The sequence below is a fragment of the Phoxinus phoxinus genome (assembly GCF_949152265.1).
Source record: "Phoxinus phoxinus genome assembly, chromosome: 1".
In the NCBI taxonomy this organism is placed as follows: Eukaryota; Metazoa; Chordata; class Actinopteri; order Cypriniformes; family Leuciscidae; genus Phoxinus; species Phoxinus phoxinus.
The window spans coordinates 14,685,567-14,699,017 of record NC_136876.1 but is presented as its reverse complement, the minus strand read 5'-3'; the positions used below and the strand labels follow the sequence as shown (position 1 = coordinate 14,699,017).

Here is a 13,451-nt window from a genome sequence, read left to right as displayed (position 1 = left end):
GCATTTATTTACTCGTAACATCAAAAAGTAATCTGATTATGTAATGCATGTTACTTGTAATACGTTACTTTACTCGTAACATTAAAACAAATCTGATTATGTAATGCATGTTACTTGTAACACATTACATTACTTGTAACATGAAAAAAGTAATCTGAATGCGTTATGCATGCCCCAACACTGCTCATTTCAGATGAGATTTTAAAAAAAACATATCGCTAGGTTATCTCAGAAAAGAGGGCTATGCTAGAAATGTGTCCATCTTGAACATAATCATAATTATCAGCTAATAAGTGTAAATGGACATACTCTGGTACACTGGAGGGAGCATCTGAGTGGTTTCCACATTTGTACCTTGACAGGCTGTAGAAAATTCTGATGGAATCACCTCCTCATGTTCTGATATCACAAGCGAAGTGCAACTTGTAAGAAGTTCAATCGCCTTTGCAATATTTCGGATTTATATATTTTTATATATATTTTATAGTTTTCACATGATTTTATATAATTGTATTGATTAGTTTGTTAAATACACATACTTGTACACATACATCTGTTTGATTATTGTATTATGTTTAATACAGTATCTCTTCAATTTAAACCATAAACGCATGCTGTCCACTCAAGTGGACATATGAACATTTCTTTGAAAAATGTGTAAAAAAAAACCCAATTCAAATTTAAATCTTGTTTTTCATGCCCTAAGAGCAATGAAAACACATAGGAAAAAAATCCTGACTGAGGTTATCATAATTCATGCATGAAAGGGTTAAGCTAATGTTAATTCCAACATTCACTGCATGTACTACACAATAATAGCATTATTTTTTAAATACTGTGCATCAACCAGATTAAGTTAAATAATTGTGTTTCTACTTTTGTCTTCAATAGGAAATCCACCATCTGTAATGTAAGACTGCTACAGGGAGACAGGAACGACAGCCAAACCACATGTGACCATACAGTGTGTGCAGAATTATTAGGCACGTTGATTTTCTGATCATATTTTTTTCCAGACACATTTTTACCAATTACAAACCACACTAATCTTGATAACTACTATTCATTTTGCATTTAATCATATATAAGTGATATATTATTGTTCATGGAAATGAAAACGCCTTATATTCAGCACAATTATTAGGCACGTTTTCTTTCACAGATAAAATAGACTGAAAAGTCACAAATTATTAAATGCCCATGAGAAGAATGCAATACTAGGAATTGCAGTTAAGGCATGACTATTGGTCAGATGAAAACAGGTGGAGAAGAGAAGACACATGTTAACTGTAAAATAATGAATGTGAGGAATTAAGTGTGAAACCATCAGGACCCCTTTAGTCTCCAGCGCCACCATTTTCCAGAACTGCAACCCACCTGTAGTCTTCAGATGAGCAAGGTGTCAGGGTCTCAGAGACTTAGGTTAGGTAAAGATACTAAAAAATGACCCCGCTTAATAAGAATCACAAGCTGAGGTGTAGTAAAACACATGAAGACTGTTTTCATAGGCTTTATAGACAGACAGAGTGAGAGAAGAATTCAGAAGAATTCATCTTCCAGAATCTGGCAGTAAGTTTTGGGAGTTAATTTTTAGTCCATCTCCTACTTTGAAGTCCATTTTGCAGAGATGGACTAAAAATGAACTCCCAAAACTTACTGCCAGATTCTGGAAGATCATGTATTCTACTACACTTCAGCTTGTGATTCTTTATAAGTGGGGGTCACTTTACCTCTCTTTTTGGGCTTATTTTATCTGTAAAGAAAACGTGCCTAATAATTATGCACACCTGAATATAAGGCATTTTTCATTTCCAGCCTTGGACAATTATACATCACTTATAAATGATTAAATGCAAAAATGAATAGTAGTTATTAAGTTAAAAAATAGTTAGATGAATGTGGTTTGGAATTGGTAAAATGTGCCTGAAAAAAAAATATGATCAGAAAATCAACGTGCCTAATAATTCTGCACCATCCGTATGAACCCCCAGATGTGTTGGAGAACTGGATATAACTCCATTTCTGTTTGTCAAAAAAACATTCTGTGAAATGTGTTTTATGTTGTTGTCTCAGTTGTTGAAGCATTTTGTGTTCATACAAGCATTTACACATAATAAGAAATTTGCTGGAAATAAAAGCTGTTGAAAGTGAGAGGATTGTTTATGTATTTATAAATATATGTAGTAGTCAACATTTGAAGTGGATGGTCTAACCCTTTCATCACAAAGTTATACATTAATTTTGAACAATACCCGTTGTCTTAGGACAACTTTGATTCACTTTTTCGATCCACTTCTAATGTTGACTACTACAGGTGAAACTCGAAAAATTAGAATATCATGCAAAAGTTTATTTATTTCAGTAATAAAACTTAAAAGGTGTAAATAATATTGTGAAAATCTTTTCACAATATTCTAATTTTTAACTTTGTCATAAGCTGTAAGCCATAATCATCAAAATTATAACAAATAAAGGCTTGAAATATCTCACTTTGCATGTAATGAGTAATATATTAGTTTCACCTTTTAAGTTGAATTACTGAAATAAATGAACGTTTGCACCATATTCTAAGTTTTCGAGTTTCACCTGTATGCACACACACACACACACACACACACACACAGCAAATCTGTATGTGACTACTAGAAAACCATAAAATAACATGTTACTACCTTCAAGGACCTAAAAAGTGTATTCTGTATTTTTGATTCTTAATTGTACAATTATTAATCTGCACGTATTTAACGTTACGTTTATACAGGTTTATGCATTAGAAAATAAAGACAGCGAGCATTAAATTGCATTCACCTTCTATTAATTTGTGACCATGCTCAGACAGGACATTTAAACCCTCGCACACCGTTCCACAGGAACACACATTTGATTTGAAAACGAATGAAATGAGTAATGGCATATAGCGATTAGTTTACTAGCGTACATTTAGCATTGTAATATACATGCAAGTTCTGTAAAGCTGCTCTGAAACTATACGTATTTTGAATATCGCTGTACAAATAAATATGAATATTTGCATAGATATACAGACTGACTCAGCAATGCAAGTGAAATGCCCACTCGGACAAACTATGATAAGTAGGTTTTTGACTCTGTTTGACTTGCTTCATCTGCACAAAACACAAGACAGATGTCATCCACATTGTACGAATAAATGTTCCCTTTTTTCCGCTAAGAAATTATTTGTAAGCATCCAGACTGCGATATGCTTTTGTCGCATCTCTCGTGTAAGTTAACGTTACACGCAAGCAGCCGCAACACACGCAATCAGATAATGAGCCGTCAGACTATTCAAGTAAAAAGTTTACGCATCAAAGTCTTATTTAAAGGATCCGATTATTTCAATCATTGTTTATTTTCAGTTCTTGGAAATACTTTAACTGTTGCATTTTCGCTAGACTTAAAAAGTACGAGCTTGTTTTCACGGATCTGTGGTTCTAAAATGGCGTCACCGGAAATGCTTCAGGGCCAGACATGCGCAGTAGAATTCCAACGCGTTTGTTATTGTTTACGTCCTTGAAATGGTCTATAATTAGTTATTTATATGTAGGCTACAATGTATCAGGGTGTTTTTTTTAAGACAGTGGGAAAACTTAATTATGCCACTAGATGGCGACAAGTGAGTGTATTTTGAGTGTCTTTTTGACCAGTGCAAGTGAATGACTTTTTTGTTGTTGCCTTTTTTACATTTAATACCAAGGATGTATTTATTTTATAAAAAATACTGTGAAACAGTAATATTGTAAAATGTTGTTACAACTTAAAATAACTTTTAAAATACTTTAAAATGTAAATTAAATTACAAATTGGAAAACCATTACACCACTAGATGGCGACAAGTGAGTGTCTTTTGAGAGCTATTTATATATATAGGCTATATATATTATAATTTTTTTATGCTTTTTGAATTTCTGAAACTATGAGTAATTTTCTCACAACTCACACACAAAATATCACACACTAATGCAAATGGGACAAACACAGGAGTTTGTCACGGACGACCCTCACACATGTACATGTATGTGCACACATACATTGTATACACACAGTACAATTGATTAACTTTACCGCTATTAAACAGAACCGAACACACTTGAGCTGTATAATGACACTATTGGCTTGTTAGAGCTGCTTTACAATTCAAATGTATTTGTATAGCGCTTTTCACAATACATATTGTTTCATAGCAGCTTTACAGAAAATGCATTTCAGAAATGTACATAGAAAAAATACAGTTAGTTAATCATGTATTAATTTAGGGCATAACATATCGCCCTTCACAGGCGTTGGGGCATCTGAAGTCTCCATGAGAGGCTGGATACATAACTGGAGCTGGCGAACTCTATTTATCTGCAAAAAAGCAGATAGGAAATAATTAGCATAGCTGCTGTTCATAATATGAATGCATTTGATCTGTAGTATAAAAGGTATGAGATGGATTATGTGAATGCTTGGCTAAAGAGTCTTTAATCTAGTTTTAAACTGGGAGAGCGAGTCTGAGCCTCGAACAATATCAGGAAGCAATAAAGCAATATCTGCTTTACAGCAGAATTTGAAACTTGAAACAATTTGAAACAAATTTGAAAAGATTTGAAACAATTTGTATTGTGTCTCTCAGGTTACCCTGACTATATATTGCCCTGACTATATATATGCTATTATTCAAAGTAAAAGAAAAACATACAAAAGACCTGAACCGGAAGTGATGCAACCTGTTTGACCTGAATACGGAAGTATGTTGCACGTAACCCCCGTTGATCTTGACATCAGATCAAATCTTTCTAATCTTTTCTTTGTGATTCTTAGACATTTCACAGTGTTTCCACTGCCACGGCTGTTCTGAAAAGAGAGTTTCCTGGTCTCTGAGCCTATTGTGCGAGAAAAGCTGATGTGACCATGTGCAAAAGAAGCCTGTCTCAACTAGTTGTGATAGGATAGGACGTCTCGACGGTGGGACCATGGGTGGGACGCACAGACGCTCTTTGTCTCGTGTTAAACGCCCTCCCCCGCAGACGGGCAAAGTTCTACGCATTCTGCGGGGGAGGGCGTGAAACACGAGACAAAGAGCGTCTCTGCGTCACACCGAAACATCCTATCACTGCTAGTAGAGACAGTCTTCCTTTGCATATGGTCTCTAGAGAGCTCAGATTATACTACGGTAAACCTACACAAAACTGCTGATTTGAAAATATCATGGTTTTTATAGGTTTACAGGTTCATATCACCACGATTTACAGTCGCATTTGACATAAGTGAGTAGAATAAGTGTTTTAACCACTTACCAGCCCTGACACACATACCTGGGGGTCCTGGCTATACATAGCTCTCCTCGATTCTCTCAGTTCGTGCTTGCTTCGGCAGCACATATACTAAAATTGGAACGATACAGAGAAGATTAGCATGGCCCCTGCGCAAGGATGACACGCAAATTCGTGAAGCGTTCCTCATTTTTATTAATTATTAGTTATTAATTATGAAATTACAGTAATTATTAATATTTGACACTGTATCAAGTGAAAGAAACAGTGTTTAAGCGTGCAGTACGCAGCCTTGACGCTAGAGCGCAGCCTCGCACTGCAGTCTGGCGCTAGAGCGTCTCACTGGAATTTACTGAATTTACATCTTTAACAGAACAGAAACATTTAGTTTCCAATCAAAAACATTGTATACGTATTTGTAATTATTGCATTCACCATCCTAATGTTTCCTCAGCCGATTTAATCAACCGTATCTTAACTGACAGTATTCGCATCGACATCGTGATCATTCTGAATCTCTGTTCCCTTCTCCTCAAACTAGCAGATATCGACACGAATTTGATCCAATATAAACTAAACGCTAATGTATAAAGTCATTGAAATTCACTTACCATGCATATGTGTTGTTTTCGTTGGCTTGGCTTACAAATTTGCGTCGTTTTCGTGGCTTGTTTTTCTTATAGGCTATACCTGAAAACACAGAGCGAAACCGAGAATTATATACACTAAAGTGTATTTTAATATTCACCATCCACAAACAAAACTTAACCAACGGTGTTACTAAATAAATGTCTTTACATAAATGAATGTCTTGCTTCGTATTTGAGAGCAATTCGCTTGATCATTCAGGACTAAAACTTTCTCCATTCGAGCATGACAGATCCACTGTCAAGAAACATGATAAAACTCGATGTTCAAAACTAAATTATGCCAGAGTTGAGACTGAAAGGTTAACTGTCTAACTTGTGTATCGCTGCAGGGTGGATTTGTCAATCATTGTATTTCTCTAAGTTTTCATGGCTATTTTCTGCAATTGTTGGGTGAAAAGGACAAATACAGTTTAAGATTTCCGAGACTTCATAAAAAAAACAGTCGTTTAACATTTCTATTGTAAAACAGATCAAATATTAAATGTTTCGCTACTACATTCACATCAGCAATTGGCAGGTGAACATGGAGTACCAGAAGATGTCGAATGGCTCTGTTTGCCCGTACCTCAGGTGACACACTGATGTGTCCAGCAGTGTTCTGGGTTGTGCTGTGCGCTGATCTAGCGGTGATGGTCGCCCAACATTTAAAGGACAGCTTCACCCCGAAACTGATGCTGAAGTCTGGCTGTCTCTGATCTACTGAGTCTGATTTCTCTGCCTGTGTGTGTGGACCTATATGCTCTTCTGAACGGCTGGGTTTTGGCAGAGCTCTATGCAAGTTATTTTCCTATCTAGTGTACTGGAGCCTCTAGTGTGCATTCAGTCACCTTATTGAGTGTATCCAGCGATGGGCGAAGCTTGGAAGGAATTAAGGGTCAAAACGGGCTGATTTTTGGGATATGGAAAACAAGTGGAGCTTTGGCTTCTCACGCTCTTTATTACCAACGCATCAAGCAGAAGGACGGGTTTCTACAGTGTTATCCGAAAAAATAGTTGTCTTAAAGTGCCTTTGGTGTCCTCATCAGAATCGCTGCAGTTTAATGAACACAATGCAAAATAATGAAATTCTGAGGTTTTATTATAAATGACCAAACACATACAAGTACAATGATAAGTCTCTTGAAAAGTGTTTTTCTGATTTTATACCATTTTCTTTGATTGGAATCATTGGATGTGATTTTGGCTTGTCCCACACGCTGCTCAGCGAAATCCAGTGAGTGTGAAAAGTGGTTAAATTGCATAAAATTAAAATACTTTTTGAATGTACTTATTGTCCTCAAGTCATTTTGATTATTTCTATTTTATTTTCATAATAATATTAATCATTTTGCATGTGTCCCTGAAATTGCAGTCCACCCTGTCATTAAGGGGTAAACGCCCCTTTAAGAAACCAACTGATGTACTCAGTGACATCCCCTCCCCCACACACACATATCTAGAGCTAGTGATGTTTGACCTTCCTTCTTTTTCATGTTGGTTTTACTATTTTGTGAAACCAAAGTGACTGAGCGTTACAGACAAACTAACCCTATTTTAAAAACAAAGCCTTAGATGACAAAATCAAAGTGGCGAAGATACAAATCTTTGTCATTATTTTCTTTGTTATTAAATATATATATATCAATACACACACAACTTAATATACAACTGAAATAAACGGTGCTTTACTTTTTTCAGCTACAGTAGGTGTATTTAACAGTAGCATTGAATGCTACGCTTGCATTCTTATTAAAGATATTTTATTTATCTTTTTTATATATAAAGATAAGTTCTTAGTCAAGAGTGATTTCCTCTTTGTGTTTTGTTGTTTTATTAACATTAAAGGGATAAAACACTACAAAATAGTTTCAGCAGCAGCCGGTGGTACGGCCAGGACAGCTCTCGACTGAGAACTAATCTTTATAAAAAAGATAATTAAAATATCTTTAATAAGAATCAATGTATAATTTGTACAGTGAAGTCTATGTTGTGTTTTGTTTTCATATTTGTTCATTTAATTACTTTCTTCAATGCTACTGTTAAATACACCTACTGTAGCTGAAAAAATAAAGCACTGTTTATTTCATTTGTATATTAAGTTGTGTGTGTATTCTGTTATTGATATTTATGAACAAAGAAAATAATGACAAAGATTTGTATCTTCGCCACTTTGATTTTGTCATCTAACTGTATGTTCACACCGCGGCCGGCGAGAGCGGCAAAATTCGCTCTCGCCGCTCTGCCATCGACGCCGTGAGATTCGGGGACTCTCTGGCGCTCTGACGTAGATTTTAGAATGCGTGATTTTTAAAAAACTTTATTTAAAGGAGCCACAAAGCAAATAAGAACTGAACATAAATCAGTATCCTATTTTGTGCATACTGGCTACACGTAGGGTATAAGTTAACCTGTTAAAATCTTTTAAATGTGAAAGTAACAAAACACCAACAATTTCAGACACCTTTTTCCATTCGTCGTTCTTTTTATTAATGTCCCTGTATGTAAACAGGGACACGTCGTACAATAACGGGAAACCCGCAACAGAAATAATTAACTTTTCCCGCCATTTTGCTTAGGAACTAATGTGGTCCGAACCAAAGTTTACAGGATTGTGTTCTCTGGTATCCTCTCAGGCGGAGGACTTCTACATTACGATTGGTTGCCGCCGAACCGCGTCATAGCTTATTACCATAAAGTTGACAAATTTCAACTCCTCTCGCCGTCCAAGACGCGCCGCGCCGCCCTCGCCGGAGCTCGCCGCCGGCTCTCATTGAATATGAATGGTGGTGTGAACGCACAGTAAGGCTTTGTTTTTAAAATAGGGTTAGTTTGTCTGTAATGCTCAGTCACTTTGGTTTCACAAAATAGTTGCAGCAGCAGCGCGAGGACAGCAGCTGAGGGGGCAGCTGGTAAAGGCGCCAGTAACCGTACAGCCGGCTTGCGCTGGGACTGCTGGCAGGTCCAGAGGACAAAAACAAGATATGAGCATGATAATGAGCAACATTACATAAAGCAGCTTGTATAGTGGTGCGGCTTGGCTTCGCTGCCATGAAGCGCCCCCGAGCTGGCCTGTCCCTGTAGCGGGGAGGGTAAACTACTGGGGCACGGGTGGCGGTTTTGGTGGTGGGGTGCACCTGCGCACGACACCTCGCGACGTGAAGGGCTCCATGACGCTGAGGTAGTGTATGGACCGCCGCATCCAGGCCTCTGCGTGTGCCTCGCAGAGTTTCTCGTACAGCTGCGTGGCGCTGTTCCCCCGAGTACGCTCACGCAGCTGGATAATTACCCGCCGGTCGCAGGCAAGCCTACAGAGGACACATCATGTGTTACAGAAGAGCCACACACAGACACACCGAGGGGCTGCGTGACAGTGTTCAGACAACTACTTACTTGTAGGTGAGGATTGGCGGGAAGAGGGCGCGATGCCCCTCTCCCAACTGACCCACGAACTCCTGCGACCAGGCAGCTACCTTCCTCTTACACCGACAGCACTCCAGGAACTCGGTGGCCATCAAGTACCAGCCGTCGATGTCCAGGACCCTCCGGATGGTCCTGTAGAGCCCACACTTCGTGAGGGCCCTATTACAGCATGTCGACCAGACGCCCCACAGACGCAGGGGCGCCCAGAGGAACAGCCGACACACGAAGAAGGCAGCTGGTGAGGCGGGTGGCTGAGTGTAACAGCTTGAGGTCTGTGGTGAGTTTGGTCCTCCCCTGGCCCTCCTCCACGGAGACGCGGCGGGGCTCCTCCCTGGTCAACGCCGGAGCCCGAGCCGGAACCACGAGCGTAGGTGGAGCAGCCGCAACTTGAGGTGGTGGCGGTGGGAGGGGTGGGGGAGGGATGGATGGAGGACAATGCCGGAGGAGGTGGAGATGGAGGCCTCACCACCAGCGGGAGCGGGAGAGTCTGAAGGACCTGTACGTGAGCTTCAGAAACATTCACACACAACAAAATGGCATCAGCACAATGATAGTCATGGGCCAACACACAGGCAGGCAAGACCAAGTGAGTCTGAGTGTTGATGACGTGCAGCATGCCAGTGATAGGGCAGATGGTTTAGTGCTACAAGGTGAATGTTAAGTGATGCAGCAGGGCCAAGGGAAGTAGACATGTGAAGGTGTTTAATCAAATCTACATTACCACTACGTTAGTGAGGATGGCACATCTAACACCGACAAAGACGGCTACATTACCTGCCAAACCTACCTTTGTCCTTTAAGCATCAGCTGTAGCGACCAGTAAATTAAACCATCACAGTTAATACAAAAATACTGACAGACGAATATATATTGAAGGCAAATGTTACAGTGTGACACGTCCAGTGTGGTGCCAGTTACCCGTTTCGAAAGTCAGTGGCCATCTGGACCAGTTCCTCGTCCGCTCCTTGTCTCGGTCCAGGATGTACTTCCTGGCGGCGTCCATCGAGGTCCCTCCCAGGCTGCGGAGTCTTCCGCCGTAGCCACTTGACAAAGCTGCAAGACAATGATCAAAGATTAACACGCATATCAACAAGTCACAGCACCCTGTCAACAGTCCACTGCCCTTCACCACAACAGGACTTACGTCTGGTGCTTCTTCTCCTTAGAGGCGTACAGGTCCTTCAGGGTGGCCTCCTTGTAGTCCCCAAAGCCAACAAGCACCTCGCCCTCACACCCGGGCTGAGTGGCGCGATCCCAGGCCTCCTCGTGCACCCGGTGGTATCTCAGCTGCTCCGCAAAAGCAGGGTGGGCGCACGAGTACCGGGCGAGGGCGTCCTTGTTGGCCATAAGGGGGCTGTCGGAGGCACTTTTCTCCCGCTGGTGGCTGGCAACCAACTGCGTGGTGTAGCCCACGTCGTTCTCCAGGAGCCAACGGAACGTTTGACCAGGGTCACCGCCCTTGGAGACGACGTGGGCTTGGGCCTCCTTCTCCACCTCCTCCGGCTTCTCGGCCCTCGCAGCAGCGGCGGTCCCGCGTGGCCCCTTGACGGTGATGAAGGCCAGCGCCTCATCAGAGGCCCGCAGGAGAAGCTGCTGCGAGGCAGTCACTTTAAAATTTGCAAAAACCATCTCTACAATGACAAGAAATTACACAGCACAGCATTAAACGAGCATTACAGGTTAAACTACATGTTAATTGCCATATTAACAGGAATATCACACATACGATTAATGATATACTAGTACTACACATTCACACAATTGAAATATTAACGTTAACAAATTACCATAACGTGACACAACAGGTAAATAAATAATGACCCCAGGGTTAGCATTGGCAGCCAATAAAAAAACAGGTTTATTGTTAATGCATAAAACATACACTTAAACTTTATATTTTGATTTCACGTGGTGATATTATAATCTTACGGGTCTAAGCTACTAACTGTATGGTCTTTTCATAATTTTATTTTGTTTTCAGAGATCGTCACATGTTGTAATTAAACATTACATGCTAGCGATCTCTCAAAATGTATTTAATCTTTGATCAGACTACGTGGTTATCTTCCTTAGACCATGTAGATGTAGTTACTACAGTTTGGAGTCGAAATTGGAAGTGTAAATATGGTTTAACGTTAAATGTGTAAACAGGACGCCTGACGTTGACGTTCACGTAACTATCTTTTAAATATCAAAACCAGCGATTGACGGCAAGACGTAATAATACATCGACAAAGTCCATGTCAGTACATTGTAAAAGTACTCTGGGAAGACAATGTTATATCAGTACATTCGTAATATTCTATTTATTTTTATTTTTATTTTTGTTTTATTCACTCGGTGACTCGGTGTCAGGTCTGGTTTGTTAATGGTTGCTATGACAAAAACGCTCGATAATCCGAGCTGCTGATTGGCCCAAAACGCTCGATAAAGGCTCGATAATCCGAGCTGCTGATTGGTCCAAAACTGAAAACGCTCGATAAACGCTCGATTATCCGAGCTGCTGATTGGCTGGCATCCAGAAACCATTGCTGGGCAATCTTCTCTGTGCGAATGCCCAGTCGTACAAACGAGCCACACTCAAATCGTAGGTTCGAATCCCGGCCAGGGCAAGTGCTCTAATCCGTGCATAAATATTAAAATCTGTCAAGTTAAACATTACATTACATTATATTTATATTATGCCTATTACATTATATTTATATTATGCCTATTTTATATGTCTATGTATAAATAAAAGATACATGTATTATTCAGTAAAATAAATATAAATTCAATATCAGTTGTTGTTGATGATGTATAGATGCAGAAAACACCAAACACAGTAGGCTACAGTGTGAAATAGATGATTTATTTTAAACTACAATACAATACAATAAAACATGATAATAATAATACATAATAAAGCATCAGATCAGACACATGGAATAATTGTTCTGTGCAGAGATGCAGAACAGTGTCACAAGACCTTATTCCTCTTTTTTTTTAATCACAGCAGACAGACACATAGTATAAGCGCTCAGTACAGACATGCATGGATGCACAACGCAGCGACATTACAGTGTGAAGTACCTGTGGCATACAAGGCTTTTTTATTTAACCACGTGGCGGCAACAGAGCCAGTGGCCCGCAGGAGAAGCTGCTGCGAGGCCGTCATTTTTAAATTAGCAAAAAACATCTCTACAACGAGCGCCTCTGAAACAATTCGTCGGCCGGCCAATGAGGCGAGGGGAGAAGAGGCGGGACTTGGTGAAACAATTCGTCCGTCGGCCAATCCGTGAGCAGAAGCGGGTGAAACACATTGCAACAATTCACCCGAAGATCCGTTTCGCCCTAGGCTGATGCTTAAAGGACAAAGGTAGGTTTGGCAGGTAATGTAGCCGTCTTTGTCGGTGTTAGATTGTCGCAGCAGATCATAGAAACTTGACTTGTTTGTGTTTGATAAAATGTCATAATAAAAGCTTTTTTTCATAGTTGCGGTAAGGACTCAAAAGTGTGGGACAGGCACATTTAGTTAAAAAAATCATAAACATTATCAGTAAATAATACAAAGAATTTTAAGATGCTGTTAATGAATCTGCTTATTAAACAATTACATTTGAAATAATGTCAAATTGTAATTAAATTAGCTAATTTTATGTATCTCAACATTGAGACCACAGGTGTGGGACATTAACAAAAATGGTGTTTTGAGCTATAAATGCTTCATAAAATTATATTAAATCACATTAATCAGTAATTATATTTTTTGTCAAGGTGTGTATTGGTACTGTGCATATATTTATAAAGCATCATATGACAAATTTTAACATAAATCAAAAATTTCACTGCTGGGACATAAAAGTGCCCGCAGTTGCAGAAACACCCTCAAACAGGACGCCTGACGTTGACGTTCACGTAACGTTAATCTTTTAAATATCAAAACCAGCGATTGACGGCAAGACGTAATAATACATCGACAAATTCCATGTCAGTACATTGTAAAAGTACTCTGGGAAGACAATTATATCAGTAAATTCGTAATATTCTATTTATTTATATTTTTGTTTTACTCACTCGGTGACTCGGTGTCAGGTCCGGTTTGTTAATGGTTGCTATGACAAAAACGCTCGATAATACGAGCTGCTGA

At 39.5% G+C, this 13,451-nt stretch overlaps 3 protein-coding genes across 7 annotated transcripts in view; 1 reads left to right on the top strand and 2 right to left on the bottom strand.

Annotated features, from left to right (window-relative positions):
- Window positions 1-2,798: 2,798 nt before the first annotated feature.
- LOC306998387 (uncharacterized protein) lies at window positions 2,799-11,783 on the bottom strand. 5 transcript variants are annotated; one of them, XR_013797551.1, is made up of 6 exons: window positions 11,660-11,783; window positions 10,467-10,953; window positions 10,241-10,375; window positions 5,885-5,963; window positions 5,298-5,384; window positions 2,799-4,357 (listed from the first exon to the last, which is right to left on the bottom strand). XR_013797551.1 is itself a non-coding variant. In XM_079612416.1 (4 exons), the coding sequence occupies exons 2-4, from the start codon at window positions 10,949-10,951 to the stop codon at window positions 5,951-5,953; spliced, it is 633 nt and encodes a 210-aa protein (XP_079468542.1). In that variant the 5' UTR covers window positions 10,952-10,953; window positions 11,660-11,783; the 3' UTR covers window positions 5,391-5,950. The 5 variants fall into 5 exon arrangements, 1 of the variants encoding a protein (XP_079468542.1); XR_013797552.1 differs by having other exon boundaries at window positions 5,316-5,384; XR_013797553.1 differs by lacking the exon at window positions 2,799-4,357 and having other exon boundaries at window positions 5,037-5,384.
- LOC306998366 (methyltransferase-like 26 B) overlaps window positions 6,436-13,451 on the top strand; it is a 69,927-nt gene continuing 62,911 nt past the window's right edge. The window contains exon 1 of the mRNA XM_079612374.1: window positions 6,436-6,516. The gene's annotated coding sequence lies outside the window, so the exon portion shown is untranslated. The remainder of the gene's footprint in view (window positions 6,517-13,451) is intronic.
- LOC306998409 (uncharacterized protein) lies at window positions 7,584-10,276 on the bottom strand. The gene is made up of 2 exons (XM_079612454.1): window positions 9,293-10,276; window positions 7,584-9,207 (listed from the first exon to the last, which is right to left on the bottom strand). Exons 1-2 carry the CDS (start codon window positions 9,412-9,414, stop codon window positions 8,997-8,999), a joined length of 333 nt encoding a protein of 110 aa, XP_079468580.1. The 5' UTR covers window positions 9,415-10,276; the 3' UTR covers window positions 7,584-8,996.